Source organism: Cuculus canorus, chromosome 18 (genome assembly GCF_017976375.1).
Source record: "Cuculus canorus isolate bCucCan1 chromosome 18, bCucCan1.pri, whole genome shotgun sequence".
Taxonomy (NCBI): Eukaryota; Metazoa; Chordata; class Aves; order Cuculiformes; family Cuculidae; genus Cuculus; species Cuculus canorus.
The window spans coordinates 5002776-5020111 of record NC_071418.1 but is presented as its reverse complement, the minus strand read 5'-3'; the positions used below and the strand labels follow the sequence as shown (position 1 = coordinate 5020111).

Below are 17336 nucleotides of genomic sequence, written 5' to 3'. Positions count from 1 at the left end.
CCAAAGCCCACCGAGGTGGGAAGGAAAAGTCTGGTTTAATTTTGCAGAGGTGTTGAAGCAGGCGAAGGATTTAGATGGCACATTAGGGAAACAATCTGGGGGAAACAGCCCTTTCTCTGCCAGCACAGTCCGTTTGGAGCTTGCTTGTCCTCCACCTTGGGGAACCCCTGGGATTAGCGTGCACATTTTAAAGAGCAAACCAGCAGACATTTCCTCTGTTAGTCATGAGATGCTGGGGAATATTTTGCTTTCAGAGGCCCATTTTATCTCAGGTATTTTGGGAGCCCTGTGTCTGGTCACAATGCCAGACCTTGTGAGGCTGAGAGTGCACAGAGCTGACAGACACCAGCATAGTCATGGCGCTTACCTCTGTGGATCACGGAGAGCTTACTGTGTAGATGTTCTAGCGCTTTTACAATCTGAAACAACAAATCTAGAGTGAATCACAGCTGGCAGCATCACGATGAGGAAACGCTATCTGGCTTCACCTGCCCCATCCTCTCCAGCCCTCCTTGGAGAGAAGGAACTACATTGCTCGGAAGTCTGGCACAGCACCCCGAGGTGATGGTGGGTACCCAGGGATCTCCCAGGGGCACCAGGACCCTAATGACAAGGCAAAGGAGCTACAGGGCCCCCACATCTAATGCTGTGCTGCCTTTCAATTACATGTACAAGCACGTTTTGGGTATTTATGCCTTATAAATAACATTACCCCAGATGAGATACTGGAAGCCAGCTACGAATGTTCATGTGGGATAGCTCATGGACCTTGCTCTTCCTGGTGCAAATACAGCAGGGAGAGTGGGTCATTTCGTTTAGAAGAGAAACACACCTTCTCATCCCTCTTTGCCCTGCTAATACTCACAGAGACAGCTATTTTTCCTAAGATGTCCTCAGGAATCGTCAGGCCTTTGTCAATGACCTGTTTGTAGAACTTGTCCAGTGAGGTATCCATCAGTTCCATACAAATCCACACATCTCCCTGGATGATAAAGAAAGTAAATATCTGCCCATGGGAAGAAAGCATCCTTTCCTTTCCTCTCAAATGCAAAGGTCTTCTTTAGCACTTGCCTTTTGCTGGCCTTTTTGCCTCTTTCATGTCTTTTAAGACATCCAACAAAACTGTACTGGGGTTTCCCCTTCCCTCCTCCCCATCTGGAATGAAGTGCCATCCACTACCATTTAGGGTATATCTTCTGCTGTTTTTACCTAAAGCAGAGTCCCAGTTATTTAGAAGTCCTGAAAGTTGTCAGGACTGAGGCCGGGACATTCGAAATGCTCAGCCAGGAAAAGTTCACCTCTGCACAGCTATGCTTAAAACTCTTCAATAAATCTTGTTCTTCAGCGCTTTCCACATTTTTCCTCCATGCGGCTTTCTCATTGCAAGTCAGGATAATGTTAATACTAACAGACCAGGCTGTGAGTTGGTTGTCCACATCACTCAAACCCAACACCAAGCCTTAACGTCTCAGCACAGGGGCCTAACATAACCTGGCACTGTGGTTTGGCTGCTCTTGGCTCCTCCTTGTATGTGACTGCACCTCTCCTCGTTCACCAAGAAGTAACGGCACGTGATAGATCTTTAGGCTGGGATCGAGCAAATTCATATTGTACTAAGTCTCCATGTCTAGATGGAGATTAAACAAACCCATGGCACTTGAAGGGAGTCTAGAGGGAATTCAGAGCCTGGGAGAGAATCCAGTCTCTCAGGGGCAGTGTGGCTGATCTCCAGGATGCCATACCTCTCGGAAAAGCGCGCCGTAAAAGGTGACAGTGAAGGGGCAATCTACCGTCCTCATGGAGATATCCAGATCCATCAATAACCTCTTCTGCTCCTGGCTGTTCACTGTGGCTCGGATCCGCTGGAAGATAAAGTATTTTAGCATTGGCTGTCAGCACCTCTGTACCACATTGCTGCTGCTGCTGCAGGGGACTCGCTGCAGCCATATCCATGTTTGCCATACCGCCTTGACATCATACCTTTATCCATCTATCACACCTCTTTGTGTTACCCTTTTGTCATATATCTTTGTCATACGCACATCACAAGAACACCACCCACGGCACACCCTGGTGCCACAGAAGGCAATGGTGGATGAAGGGATCTTCTCACTCCGGCCCAAACTGCAGATGATTTTGCTCTTCCCTGCAAATGCCACTCTTTTTGCAACAGCCAAAAGGCACTGTGGCTTCAAAGAGGAGAAGGGAACAGGAAATCAAATTCTAGGCTGGTGGAAATGTGACTTTTGGGGTCTATAGTGGACAATTATTTACATCAGCAGACTTTAGGTCAGAAGAGGCCATGTGCCATCAGTAATGCGATGGAACGAAACTGTTCAGCACCACAGATGCAAGTAACAGACTGAATGTTCCTGCTATACCCTCTTTACCTCTTCCACCACACTGAGAGAGGACTTTTGCAGTTTGGTGAACACCAAGCAAGATGACCAAATGTAGAGCATGGAGGCCCTGAAACAGATCCCAGCATCCACAGCAAGGTCTATCCACAACTGAGAGTTAAGAATTTCCCTTCAGTTTGCTCATACCTTCCACCTCTGCATCTTTTTTTTTTTCCTTTTTCTTATTCTGAAAGGAAACTGGAGCTAAAATTCAGACGAGCAAAAACCGGTCCTCCCCAAAACACAAATTTTCCCAAGACTATTCCCTTAATCTGCAAGCTTATGAGTCTAAAGTGTTGTCACAAAAACTTTTCATAATAGCAACTACAATGCCATCATGAATCAAGATCCCACTGCAGCAGACAAAACGAGGAAACCCCAATAAAAATTTCCTATTCCAAAGGAATGAAAAAGCCCCAACTGAGGAAAATTATCCTTTGCAATCAAATTTACAATACTCTTCTTTACAATTCCAATTACTGTGCAGAGCCCTGAACCTGAGGGCGTATCTACACTAGAAAAAAATAGGCAGATTTAATAAAATATGGCAAATAGCTCTTAAAATCCTAGCAAAACCAGGAATGTTGTAGACATAGATGAACCTTATGTTTGTATACACCACAACGCTGAAAACACATTGAGCACCATACTTTTAAAAAACACCCCTTTTCTTGGTTAAATGGCCTAAATCTACTGTGGCACTGTGTAGAAAGATGAGTCCATCAAGAAATAAATTGGTCCCAGTAAAGGCATGCGTCAGAACAAGCGAGATTAGAAATGTGCATGAACGGGATTGTGGAGGGTGTCCACACGCAACGATACAGACCGAAAGCACCTCGGGAGGCTCACTCTACCTTCACTGCCATGATCTGCCCGCTAGGCATGTGCCGCATCTTCTCCACCACCCCGTACGCACCTCGTCCCAGCTCGGAGATGGGCTCCAGGTCATCAGCTTTCACCTCAAAGTTCTGCGAGGGAAAAAAAACATCAGCATGAAGGTGGCTGCTGAGAGTACGTGCTACGCAAGGAGCGAAACGCATCTAAAATCTAGCCCTGCTTGGTGCGTAAAATCAGCCTTCTGTATCCCTCTTCCATCTGCGTTCATGGAGCTAGGAACAAAATCATGGTCCTCAGGTGCTGTCAGGAGGAATAACTACTGTGTGGTAATTAGCTGAGATCTGACGAGGACATGTTTCATAGCAGCACAAACAAGGGACCTGTGTCAACAAGCAACCTGAGCCGGGCGGGTGCAGGAAGGACCACTCCTTCGGTGGGATGCTGTCCCCTTGGCCATCCACACACGAGTGTCCCTCCCAGGCACCTTTCACTACCAGCACTTTCAGCTTTTCCATCCTGGGATGGAAAATGCCGCAGCAGCTTCTCCCCTAGGAATCACCTTCAGTCTTCTATTTTTTCCTTCCATCCTCCTCCCACAATCAATCATGGAAATATCTCCAAGTTTTTTTTTAAGGCCTGTAAAAGCTTATTTCTCCAGACCTGTAGATGGGCCAAATACCAGCTGAGTGTGCCCCATTTTTAAACCACGGTGGATTTATTTTGTCTAGCATTCGAGATCTCTTTCCCCTGGCCTTGCACAAAGGATGACTTTGTTTGCAGCCCTGCATTCTAACCTGCCCTTCTCTTTTCTGCTGCGATATTGTGCAGCAGCTCTATTTTTTATTTTGCTTATTATTATTTTTGGATGTTTAAAATATGCCTTTGCGACTAAACCAGCCATTCTGTTTGCTGAACGCACAACCGCATTAGTCAATCATCCTACAGAAAGAAGCTGGTTATAATGAACTGATTCACAGTGCATAATCCCACACCACTTTTTGCCAGCACAGCAGAAAAAAACCTGCAGCCTGAAATGTGCTGGCTGGGGATGCCACGGCGTGCAGGGCCCATACACTGCGTTACTGTGCGCTCGGGCTCCCGGTCCTTCACTCGCAGCTACGCCGCCTGCAAAAGGAGCCCTGACTAACATTTTTGTGTTATGGCAGAGATTTAAGCATCTCTGCCTGCCTGACACTGCTTCTACTGTTCACCAAGACCCTCACCAAAAAAAAGCACTTTGACTCTCTCAAGGCCACTCTTAAATTTAGTAGCAAAGTTTAAAGGGAGAGGGGAAAAGTGGCTTTTCTGAGGGATAAGGGGTGAGAGCAGAAAAGCTGGTGGAAAAAGGAGCACATCCTAAAGGAACTTGGGTGAACAAATAGGTAGCAGACCTATAGGAAAAGCAAACCCTCCAAGACAGTACATATGTACCTCCGTAAAAAAAGACTGAGCTCTGGGTTTTACAAGTGCATTTCTCTGCCTCCACACATGGAGACTTTATGGAGAGGTCGAGCTTTCCTTCATCCCTTGGACTGCAGGGGAGAAGTTATTTTCTTGGAGCAGGTGCTTGCCCTAGCAGCAGGCATCTGCTCTGCCTTGGTGCTGCACCATTTTGCTCCAGAGGCATCTCGCACTCTTTCCATCTTCCAGCCCCTGCTCCATGCCAGGGAAAATAGAAAATCCAAAACAAGAGAGAAGTATCCAAAGATAGACATTATAAGACACTATTGGATTAACATTTCACTTCATATATTAACTCGCTGACACCGAGGCCTATCTTTTGCACCTAATAAATTTATTGCCCAGCTTTAAAGCGTTCTTATAAATGCTGCTGTGCCATCCCTATCAAAATAGCTGTCCTTGGTTTTGTTTTTTAACTTCCTATGTTTTTAGAACATCAGGTAGACTGGTTTCCATGCTGTCAGATGATTTGCTTCCAAGGAAGGAAGATCTACCCTGAGTTGACTCCCGATGAGATGGCCTTCAATATTAAAGAAGGAAAATACTTTCGATAAAGGCTTTAAATCGGCAAAGCAACTGCAAAGGAGAGTTAAAATCTTCTGTTAGCAAACCCCTTGTTTTATCATTATTTCCAGGGGATTAGCTGCACCTCACAGAGGCAAGGCAGGAATTTCCAAGGTGGAAAACATGAAGGGGACTCAGGTGTGATGGGATGCAAAGGGTGAGTGTCTGGGGGCATGTTCATCAGAGCAGTGACAACCAATAGGTCACACTGCAGCTGGCAAGGGGGCCACCAGTCCCACGCAGACAGCCCTTGCTGGAGAAGCACAAACACCAGACGCTCGTCAGCTCTCTGTGGTTGGAGGCGGCTGTCAGGGCTCACACAAGCTCCTAGGCTGGCTCTTCACAGCTTTTACTCATCCAGCAACTGTCTTCCTTTTCAAGGAAAATGGGCTACATTTTTCGTAATAGCTAGTGTTTATTAATCTGCCCTTTCTGGAGGGGCTGAAGTTAAGCAATCCCACAAGCAGACAGCCTGAACAAGCAGCCAGCACCACAGCAGCCAGCCCAGGATGGTCACCTGTCCCCAAAGGTCACCTTCTCACCATAACTCCTAGTCTTACCTCCTCACCAATAGAGATACAGGCTTTGGAGTCTAGATCTCTGGGTGGCCTGCAGGAGAGAAAAGGGAAAAGATGTGAAATGTTCCTTACAAAGATCAAGTTTCCTTCGGTAAACACAATCCTCATGGTCCGCCGGGCCATTCCCTCACACCTTCAGGCCAGCAGTCCTCATAGCCCCGAGCAGCCTAACCAGTCTCCTAGCTTTGCAGCATCAATAGATACAGCCAAGATCCACAACGTCACCCCAAAAAGAGGTCAGGAAGGAAAGTGCTGGAGTTGGCATTTCTCACATCCAACTTCCCTGTGCAGGAACCCACAGAGGTTCACTGTGAAAGGCAGGCCAGCTGGCAAGCATGAAATCTCTGCCAGCCTGTATGAAAAATGGATTAAACGGGCATAAAGGTCTAAAACCGCTGTAAATGATTACCTAAGTCATATAGCATGGGTTAACAAGCTAATAAAAGTCAACCCTCAAGGAAGCAGAGAAAGCCAAGCAGACTGGAGTTGCACAAACTGCCTTAAAAACACAGGGCTCTCTTTTGCAAGGCCAAGTATGTAGGGAAGGGGATGCACTTTTATGGCTTGACCAAATACATGCCACTCAAACTGGGTGGCAGAGGTGCCACAACAGTTAAAATCAGGTGCCCATTCCGTTTTTTAACCTTTCCTGGGCACATCGTTAAGCAGCACATGAGAAATGTCCCATGGCCAGTGATGGGTAGAAGGTGATGGGCTGAGACCCCCTGGTTGAACCTAGAGCTACAAGAGAACTACAAGGGCTAGTGAGTTATTATCCTACCTAACGGTGCCAAAATTAACTTAAGCATTTTACCCCTGTTCCTTGTGAAGGGTCCCCATTATCCCAGACCTGCAAGGAGGAGCCCCGGGTGCTGGCCATGACCGACCGCTGGCCCCTGGCCGCGGCAGCGCTGGCGCTAGCAAAGGCTGGAAGGCAGTTGGGGTTCGTGGTTTTCTTTTTATTCTCCCTTAGTGTTTGCAGACTTACGTGGAGCTTGTCTGTGGTTGCTCAAATGCTTCTTTAGGAATTTTCAGCCCAGGGTTTCTCTTCTTGCCTGTGAAACAAGAAAGAGGCAGAATTAACGAAAGGCACTTTTTGTTGTTGTCGTTTTGTGTTGTAATTTGCAAAACACAGCCTGTCTATATTTGTTGACCTTATTTAACATAAATGCCCGGCCAGGCTAGTGGTGTAGACTCAGGGCACAGAGTTCAAAACATAAAGTGCCTTTGTTCAATAACGCTTCACTTGGACCTGCAAATTCTGGCTGCCAACTTGGTACAGAAAACAGGCAAGAGCTCTGGCAAAGGCTGGCCATGCAAAAATGCAAAGAGAAAGGTATTTCTCCTTCGTCAGCCCTACCCACACAGGATCCCTTAAAATGTTTCTTAGATTTTAAACCATTCCAGATACATAACTGTGAACCTTGGCAGGATTAAAAATCTTTTTCAAATTGAATCTGAAAGCCCAGAACCAGATTCTGATTCTGTTTAAATGCATGTTTCACCTCTTGGTCATTAATGTTGTGCAAACCTAGCAAAAAGAAAGCAGAATTAAGTTTGCAGGCTTCAAAGCCATTTATTTCTGTTCACACTGACCGGCCAAGCTTTTCTGAGCTGGATGAAGCTCAAGCTCTGAAGCAGTTCAAATGCAGGCTCTCCTGTAAAGGGGGTCCAAGCCGGCAGACACAAGAGCCAGGCAGACTAGAGAAATACAAGAACCTTTTTATGACTAAATATATACAGCCACATTTCAGCACGGGGTTTTGAATTCATGGATAAAATAACCTGAAAACATAACTGATGTCACCAAAACCCCAAGGCAAACATATGGCTGTTTGGCTATGTAATAAAATCTCTAGTCTCCTAAAAAAGGCACAAGCATCCAATTTAGGCATTAAACATTTGTAACCTAACAATTTATATCAGTTGCTGTTTTTCTTTTAAGCATGAGTTTTCCTCTCTATTCCCAACACTCTCTTTCAAACTGTACCTATACATTTCTGAGTTTGTTTTTCCTCTTGACATGAACTGATGTCAATAGATATCTGTGCATCCCAGTGCCGGAGGGGTACTACATCAAAGTGCAGGCACTCAGAACCAAAAATGACCTTTTAGAAGGCATTCGTTAATTCAGATTGCCAATCTTCTTTTTCCAAATCTTTTATTTTTTTTTCCCGTCGCCTGGTCCACAACACAGGATCGCGCTCACTCCTTTTGGCAAAGGGTCACCTCAGGATGGGACAGCCCGCGACAACCCACCTCGTGGGAAAAGCATTTATTGGAAACGACTGTGTACACTTGCTATTAGTATTAGAAATCAACAGAGCTGTAAATTTACAAAAGGGGGAAAAAAAGCCAATTCTCTGCTGCAAGGAGCTTACAGTCTAACACAGAAAAGGCAAAATAAAGAAGCAAGGTCAGTCAGAAGCATGAAGAATAGCTCTCAGCTTTCCCAAGACGTAAAAGCTGGTCTGTAAGAAAGTAAAAATCATTACAAAAACAAGTGGAGGAATTTCTACCTTTAGCAGAGCTGTTCTTTGACCCTTTTCTTTCTAGTTTCCTCAGTTGTACTACAAACTCTCTAGAAGGCACAACTGAGAAGCAAGCCCTGCTGTGCTAGATGCTCTAGATACCATTTCTTGCCCAAGCTGAGTCAAGTGCATATCAGATCCAACAGGACGCTAAATGGGTAACAGTGTTCTTGATGTTGTTATGTTTTAGCTAAAAAAGGAATCTCAAAATAAGCATGTCTTGCAGTGCAGGCAAACAAAAACCCTGTTTCTCTGGCAAATTCTAAGTCTGCTGTCCCCATAACCTCTGCCTCTAAAATCCCACCTGCATCCTCACGCAATTCAAGCAAACAAAACAATCACGAGCATAAGAAAAGATGTATCTTCATCCTTATTTTGCAGATGGGAATCAAGACACAGAAATTTGTCAAATTGCCCACAGAGGCAGGAACTCCCTCTTTACCTCCAGAGCTGAACTCTTCCTATTAACACTCACCAGCCGCCTCCTGGCATACTTCTACACATCGCCCATCCATCCACACTGCTGCAAGGATATTCACACAACCAAAACCAAAAGGCAAGCAAGCACAAAGTTGTTCTGTTCTTTCCCTTTTCCTTTTTTTTCCTGTAGGGATTTGCTTGCATAATCCCACATGCTGTACCTGAGCCTCAGGAACCTGCTCTCAGGAAGCTCCAGGAGGGTGAAAACAAACCTACTGCAAATTAACCTAATTTGACCATGAGCCAGAACAGGTTGTACAGAATTTAATCTTACCAATGGTTCACAAGTGGTGTCAGCAGAACTAGGTAGTAAAATGCCAAACCCAAATAAATATTAAAAGCCTTCCGCCTTCTGATGAAATAAAGTCTGCACTTTGGGGAGTTTATTTTCCTCGTCTCTTCTTCACAGAATACAATATTTTGAAACTTTGCCATTTTTTTGAAGCACAATCTGTTCGCCTATCCGAGTTGCCAAGACACAGGCACCGTTTAACGTTCTTTGGGGGTTTTCTTTTCAAGGAAGAAGCAAGCAACAACAGCAGCAATAAGAATACACAGATTTCATGACGGCACCAGGAGAAGGGATTGCAAACAGGAATTGCCACGGCTGGGACTCGCACCTGCAGCACCACCAGCTCTGGGGGATTAGCTCATGGTGTGGAGGGGGAGAGTGGTTACCTACGAACCGCGGCTCACCACATGGTTATTTAATAAAAGTCTTGGGCTGCCATCAGGCAATTTCATGCCTTTCAACCAGATCAGACTAGGTTTCTGAGCTCCTTTGTTACGACATGCAAAATGCTTGTCTCTCCAAGCTTTCTGGGGCTGGCATCTGCAAGTGTCTCGCAGCAATCCCAAACGTGACACTGTCCTAAAACCAGGAGCAGAGAACAGCAGTCAGCACCGCTCTGCAGAGCTGTGCAGGGGATGCGGAACCCCTCTTGCCCCATGCCTCATCTCCCTGGCTCCCAGCTGCATCGGGAGCTCAGCTGAGGCTCTGTAGTCACTACAAAAAAATGAGGGTCCATGTCACACTTGCTTGAAGGAGTTCATTCCCAAAGGCACACACTAATGCTTAGAGAGTTTTTTTTTTTAAGGAAAAAAAATAACTGGAGGTCCCACAATCAGTTCTCTTCAATAACAACCGCCAACCAAGTATCTCACTGTCAAAACAAAATCCCCCAGTTTACCATAGCAGACATCAGCTTTGAAGGACAACGCTGTATTAAATTGCAGTTTGCAGAGAAAAGTCGTCTGTACAGAAGCTCAGAATGTGGAGGCAGCTTAATACCATACAAAATTGAATGTTACCTGTTCCATCCACCAGAAAAACAGTATTTTCCACAGTGTGTTTATGAATCGCTATTATTTTTAGCTTTGTTTCCTGAGGAAAATCACCACGTGTTTATCTGTCAGTCTGTGCCCCTTGTGGCAAGTTTAAATCCACTGGCCTGTCTGAGAGAAACTGAGCTTTTGGAGATTGCAAATCTGATAAAACAGGTGACTAAATAAAGAATTCCTCAATTCAGAGGCAGGCTAAAGCACAAAAACAACCCATGACAGACATCAGACATCATGTTCAAGCTATGCTGAAGCCCCCAGTGTCCAAGACCAAAATAACAGCCCAAGGCTCAGTCCTGAGGCACTGGAACAGGTCTGGAGCATCACTGCAACTGCAATTCCTTGGGATTTCAAAGAAGGAAAGCCCCATCCAGCCACCACACAAAGCATGAAGTCTAAACATGGCTCCATCTGTAGAAGGTTCACGGTTCTGGTTGATCAACAGATGGGATGGTCCATCTACTCCTCACCATCCAGAAAGTCCTAACTTTTCCATGTAAACAACAACTGGTGACTTTCAGGTCTCCGAGCCTCCAAGCTAAAGCTCATTTGAGAGCTCTCCCTGCAATTTTCCACACAGACACTTCCATAAGCACTTGACTCAAAAGCCAGATTTGAAGAATAATTGAGGTGGAAAAAAACCAGACTGGTTTGGAGCGATGCTGAGAGACATCTCTAGGACTGAAATTTGGTTCAGCACAACATTCTGGGTATCTGTAACATTAAGGACAAGCTTAAATCTGCTTTTAGCAATGCAATTATCCTCAGTAAATAGTGAACTGACTGACGCTAGATAAGTTGCCACCTTTAAAATCCCTGAGTGCTTTCTTGGGAAGTGCACTGCTCAGGAGAGCAGCAACGCAAGCGTTCAGCCGCAGCATCACCACAACCTTCTGTGCTCAGCTGCCTTCTGCACAGCCACCAGCCAGACCAGACCTAAAAACTCAATGCTGAGAGGGAAGCGAGGTCTGAAAGCAAAACTTTAATAGGAAAAAGAAAACGTAACTAAATGAAAACACATTTAATACTTCCCTGTGAAGGTCTTAAATCCAATTCCTGAGGGAGGAGAGAAATATACAACTTCCAATGGGCTCGTTAACCTCTTCCCACCAGCACTGACAGAGGTACAGAGAGATTGATGTTGCTAACCCCTTCCAATTAGGGTAGTGTTAAATATCAATACTGAAAAAGGAAACTTCAAAGTTTCACAGCAAAAGGGTAAGAAGCATAACAGAGAATAATAAAGAATGGGAAGACAGAGGAATCCACTACCCACATAGGCTGTAATAGAAAATAAACTTTTACTTCTGAAGGAAAATCCTATTCCCCAGTCTCCAGACCTTTTATTGCAGTCAAAAACTTTTTATGAGATAATCCAAAGTAAATGGTTCCTTGCCACAAAAAAAAAAGCTCCCATTTCCTTCAAAGGATATTAACCAGTTCTGTCTTCACCACAATTTATTATCAAAGCTGGGTTCAATAGCCATGTAGCAACACTTTCCTTCAAATAACACTCTTCAGCACATAATTTGCTGGTAGAATTTCACAGGCGGGAAATGCCTCATTCTCCCCTTTTCTCAAGAGATAAAAGTAGCTCATTTACTATTCTTGCCTTCCCAAAGGATTTTTTGTCTGACTTCTTGAAAGGTTTTGAAAGCCAAATTATCTGCTTTTCCTCTATCAGCTGTACTCAACTGTGTAAGCAAAACCCCCATCCCTTAAATCAGGGCAAGATGGAAACGCTTGGCATGTTTCCATGGGACAGGAGTGAGCTGGCACCTCACTGGCTCTGTAAGACCGTGCCCTGTACCACACAGCTGCACAGCTAACGTCTCACCTGACACCTCAGTGCCACTGCCCCTACTTTGCAGTAGGAAAAGACCTGTGGCTGTGGCTTAGGTGCCAAACTCTAAACTGAGATGGTTTTTGCAAACCAAGAAATTAAAATTAACTCTTTTTTTTTTTCTTGTCCCAGATGCCCTGGAAACGCCCAACAGGAGACAGCTCTTCAAACAAAGTCTTGGTCTTCAACTGCAAAGGGTATCTCTCACCCATAGCTCAGTTCCAGCCCGTATTTCAGCAAGCAAGAGTAGATTTGATGCAGTCAAAGAGAAGTTCAAGCTTTGCAGGCCAGGTAGAATACCCAAACCTCTGAGAACTTTGCCCATTAACACATATAGACCCAGGCACATGAACACTAAGATACCTTAAAGCTGCTCATGCCACCCAGGGCAGAGCAGGGTCATCTGGAGCAACTGCTGCTGTGGAAGATTTTGCGACCTCATGTTTAACATCAGTCTCACAGAGTATGACCACGGAGGGGGAAAATCCCACATTTTTTAACAAGCACTAAAGATAATCTCACAGATTTATTATTTAGGGACATGGTTTAAGGGAGTGTTAGGAATGGTTGGACTCGATGATCCAGTGGGTCCTTTCCAACCTGGTGATTCTATGATTCTATGATTCTATGCTTGCTAATTTTTAAAGGTTAAGGCACACAACCGATTACAAACCCATCTTGGCACACATGAGAGTTCAAGGGCTGGTGATGCACTTGCGCATCTCTTTTGTTCCTCATTTATCTTGTCACTGTTCACCAGTTCTCAAAGTGAAAAGCTTTTAATTGCCCGGGTCTTTCCACCAAGGAATCCCACAAGTGGGGATACCCCAGCCAAATGTAAGAGGAGCAGGAAGGCCAGGTGCATTCCTGTCATCCCCACAGTCAAACACTCATCACCTCTCTACAGCCCCAAAGCAAAGATGCCTAAGATTCTCTGCCAAATTGTTGTGCTTCAAAACTAAAATACATGTAGATAACAAAGTATATTTTTAACAAGTGGGTCCCATGCTGCACCTGGACTCCTTTTTACAAGCTGGCTCTATTCTAGCTGAAATGGAAATCAAGCCCTTAGCCAAAAAGAACAAACACAGATGGGTGTAAATTTCTGAACTAGCCACTTCTGGTGGTTTTAGTAGTATAAATGTATCTTCCCGGGTGGCCACTTCCCAGAGGCAGCCACACTTTGCCCTCCCATGGGTTGCTGTGGCATTTCCACAGCCATGACCACAGTGCTTCCTGTATCACCACCGCCTTCCTCCCACGGGTTTTGTCTGTGTGAAAGCCTTTGAATTTTGCCATATAGACATTCAAAGCACGGGATCAGATCATGACTCTTCAATTTAAATATCTTTGGGACAGATCTGCAGGTGACAGAAAGGCTGGTGTTGGTGACAGTGGTTTAGTGGCTGGGGTGGGGAAGTGCGAGCAAAGTTCTCACCACTTCTACCTCCATGGTTGAGTTGCATGACTTGGTAACCCTTTGTTAAAGCTGCATAAAACTATGCTGTGCAATGCTCAAAGCAGGGTGCCAGGGACAGGGCAGGCACAGAGCTGTGCCCACCACCCAGTTTGTACGTGCAAACCTTTAGCCAAGCTCTAAGTTCTGGAGAAAACAAAAAACTCTATGTCCATGCAAGCACCAGTGATGTAGACATGGGCCTGAAAATCTGTTTTCCGATCCTTCATTAAGCCAAAGAAAAAGAATTTAATGTGCAAGAGATTCTTAAAACCTGCTGAAGTTTCAACCAGAGGCCGAGGGAAGAGATGAAGTGGGTACTGCGCTTTATTGCCTCCTTGAATGTAATTCAGCTGGTCTCTCCTCAGCCCTGTTGACAGCAAGAGTGTCCAAGCACCACTGGCTACTCCTCCATCACTACCATAAGCACCTGGGTCAGTTGGAGGCTCATGGAGATGCTCCAATGAGGAACATGGTATGTCCTCTGTGCAGGACAGAGATGTTTCCCACACGTCCTTTATCTGTGTCCTCCCTTGCGGTTGTTGGCAATAACTCCTTGGAAACGGCAAACCTGAAATCTGTTTCCTTAACAACTCATTTCAGGGCTGCTCAGGAGAAGGAAACCGACCCTGCGGCATTCATGGGGCTGAGATGTCTCCCGGCTCCAGGCTTTCTTCCTTTCATTTTCATGCTCTGGAGCTGCTGGCTTATTTGGTGGCTGATGCCACATCCAAGTTAGAGCACACCATCACTGCTGCCAGCCCCACCACTGTGCCCTGTGTCCACACTGCAGCTCACACCTTTAAGCCTCAAGAATTGAAGCATTATTTAATTTTCCTTTCTGTTTTCCCTCAGGAATCACACTTTGGGAAAGGAAGTAGGAAAGGCAAGAGCACTTTCATGACAGTGATGACTTTTGCCTATGTATACCAGAATCAGGATACATCTGAAACACTATGCCCGGCACAGGGATACCACAAGACAGCCCTAATTTCCTCTGAAGTCCTAGTCCTCCACCATTCCTCTTGGGTGCTTTTCTCCAAAATTAAATAAATAAGTCGATCTCATTTTGTACCAAGCCTGGAAATGCCAGCAGGCTAAATGGAGTGCTTGAGTCACTTCTTGCTCCTTCCCTCTGCCTCCCCTTTCTGGCTCCGACCGATGGCTGAGACGCACTGCACTGAGCGGGACAAACCTGCTCTTGAAGACACCTCCCAGAGACTTCAACGCAGCCAACACATTGCCCCAAGTGCAACCAAATTTGCTTTGGCAAAGAGGAGATGAACTCAGAGCCACAGCCCAGAGGCGGATACTTTCTTTTCAGTCTGAGCAATGAAAACATGAAGACACAAAACCCCTACATCTGCATCTGGAAAACCAACACCTGGAAACCTGTACAGTAGGAAACCCTGAACCGCTGGCACAAAGCCTAATCAGATGATGCTGCATTCATCTTCCATTTCAGCTCCCAAGGCTCCTGAAGATAAGAAGAGCATGGCATGCTCTGGCCTGGGCACAGCTCTCTCGGTAACCCAAGCCAATCCCAAACTACTCGCCGATACCAGTAGCATCCACGTTACAATGCTGAAAATGGAATTTGCTGTCCTGCTCCGTCGGCAGCCGTGCCTGTGCCGGCAGCTGCCCTGGGGTTTCTTTGTCGCAGGGCTCAGCTTGCTCTGCTGACTCAATCTTGTAACCTGTAATAAACCCAGCACAGGAGAGGCCCCAAACCAAAATAGCAGGGCTTTTGCAAGGAGCGATGGAGGATGAACCCGCATGGCAGAGGTTGTGCAACGTCTGCTTGGATCACACCAAGGTTATTTGCGTCTCAGGGCCTGTCTTCGCTGGAAGAGCGAGCTGATGTACGTCACCTCTGCTGAGGCACAAACACAATGGAGACAAAGATCTTCGGTTTTACTGCAAGGCACATTCACAGGGTTTATCCTTCGTGCCTGCCTCAAGATTGGCCTCCAGCAGGAGACAGTTTGGTGGTGAAGTTCTGAACAGCACAAGAACAAAACACTGGAAGAAGGCGGAGCAGAAAGCTTTGCAATAAGGACTCCAGCCGACTAATCTCTGGATCCCACAGTGCAGAAACATACAGAAATGTCACCAAACTGCACAAATATCAGAGCCGATTTGCCTGCCTTTCAATAAGCTCTGTATTTTGGTAATTCAATTTTGAAGGTAATTTTCTGATTCAGGCTAATCACTCGTACCCTGCCCATTTTCCTCTCAACACATCCTGCAAAAGGGCTGCAGGCTGCCGAGTTTCTTCGTGTTAACGCAGAAACCAAAGGGATGCAATCTCTTCTTATCTATCTCCACATTTTGGTTATGAGAGTCTGTTTGTCACTCTGATAGAAGCGCATCTCTAAATTTTAGAAGAGTTAAGACCTTTTGAGTGTGAAGCGGAAGAGACACTTTGATAGAGATTAGACATGAGATCCTGTGCTGAGAGAGGCACTGAACACAGGGCTGCAGGGACTCTGGGAAGGGGGTAGGGAGCTGAAACAGCTTTTGGCCCATTCTGAACCCTCCCGTAATGCCCCACGAAACAAAACTGAGCTCCCCTGCAGCTATAGTCCACAGGAGCTTGCAGGGAGCAATGGAATAATCATGTGCTGGAGCAACCTTCCAGCAGGCTTTGTGGGACACCAACACCAGTTTTGAGATGAAGACTGGCCTTCTGATGGAGGGTTTAACAAAACACAGCTGCAGGGGAGAGGGTGTGAGAGTTCAAGATGATCTTTTCTGTCCCACAGAAGTTGCTGCCATCCCACTGAGCTTGGACCTTCCATTGCCTTAGACTTCACTTCCCAACTGCCCTTTGCCCTAATGTGTTCCTGCACCCCACTACAGCGTTTGCTTGCAGGAATCCCAACATGAGAGAGGAAACGAAGCCTTCAACACAACACCTTCAACAGACCAACAAAGAGCAAGCAGCCACATGCTCCCTTCAGATACTAACAGTTCAGAGGAAACAGGGAGGTGACAATAAACAGCTCTTCCAGATAAATGTCCCTTCCCCGCCCAGACACAGCATCGCTCCCAATCTCAGCAAGAGAACTGGAGGCAAGGCATGCAGCCACCCATCACGCTACTGTTGACCTGATGCCAGGACAACATCAGTATCTGCAGACATGACAAGGCGAGACAGATGTCCTCCCCGGACATCCTGTTCTGCCGAGGTGGCCCATAGATTAGCCAGATTTTCTTTAGAAAACAGACACAATGTAAACCAGTCCTAAATCCATGATACTTTAGGTGTTAATGTAAGTGGGAGATGGCAGATAGGAGAGTTTTGTCTGTCTATGGCTTTCAGCATAGGTCACAAGAGACTTTAATATTAAAAATCCTGTTACAACACTTTGGCTGAACTCATCTGGCACGTACATCCAGCTGCTTGAACTTGGATCGCCTCGGGGAAAGGGCACGGCTTCTTCCAAACAGCAGCACCTCTCTGCAAAAGGTGGCAACATCACTCAGCAGGAAAGGCACTCGATGCACCAGAGCTGAGAGCATTCTGATGCCATGTCATTCCACCTAGACCAGGGCTTGGCTGTCCTGAGCTGACCCCTAGCACCAGCCCTGCCCCTGCATAGTTCTCCAGGGAGCAGCACCTTCCTCCTTGGTGCTGGGACAGCCCAGGTGGGTGCAAAGTTCTTTGCTGATTCACCCCAGCTGTGAAATGCTTGTTCAGGGATAGGCGCTGCCTCATGACCCATGGAATAAAAAGGGGAGGAGGTGGCGGGTGGAAGGGACCGCGCAATGGGCTGCACACGCTCTACGTTTCAGCTCTAAGGACACCATCCATGGCCACGGGCAAGTTGCACAAGCCTTGTT

At 46.1% G+C, this 17336-nt stretch overlaps 1 protein-coding gene across 2 annotated transcripts in view; it reads right to left on the bottom strand.

Moving 5' to 3' along the window:
* The window catches only part of MAP2K6 (mitogen-activated protein kinase kinase 6), a 54303-nt gene that overhangs the window by 21717 nt on the left and 15250 nt on the right, over positions 1 to 17336 (bottom strand). Inside the window, exons 1-7 of one of the 2 annotated variants that reach the window (XM_054083426.1) lie at positions 8846 to 8957; positions 6828 to 6894; positions 5822 to 5870; positions 3254 to 3367; positions 1743 to 1862; positions 866 to 982; positions 368 to 419 (exon numbers count right to left, since the gene is read on the bottom strand). In XM_054083426.1, coding sequence (XP_053939401.1) covers positions 368 to 419; positions 866 to 982; positions 1743 to 1862; positions 3254 to 3367; positions 5822 to 5870; positions 6828 to 6894; positions 8846 to 8885 — 559 coding nt within the window. In that variant the 5' untranslated portion in view covers positions 8886 to 8957. Of the gene's footprint in view, positions 1 to 367; positions 420 to 865; positions 983 to 1742; positions 1863 to 3253; positions 3368 to 5821; positions 5871 to 6827; positions 6895 to 8845; positions 8958 to 17336 lie in introns of those variants that run through there. The other variant, XM_054083427.1, reaches the window with a different exon arrangement.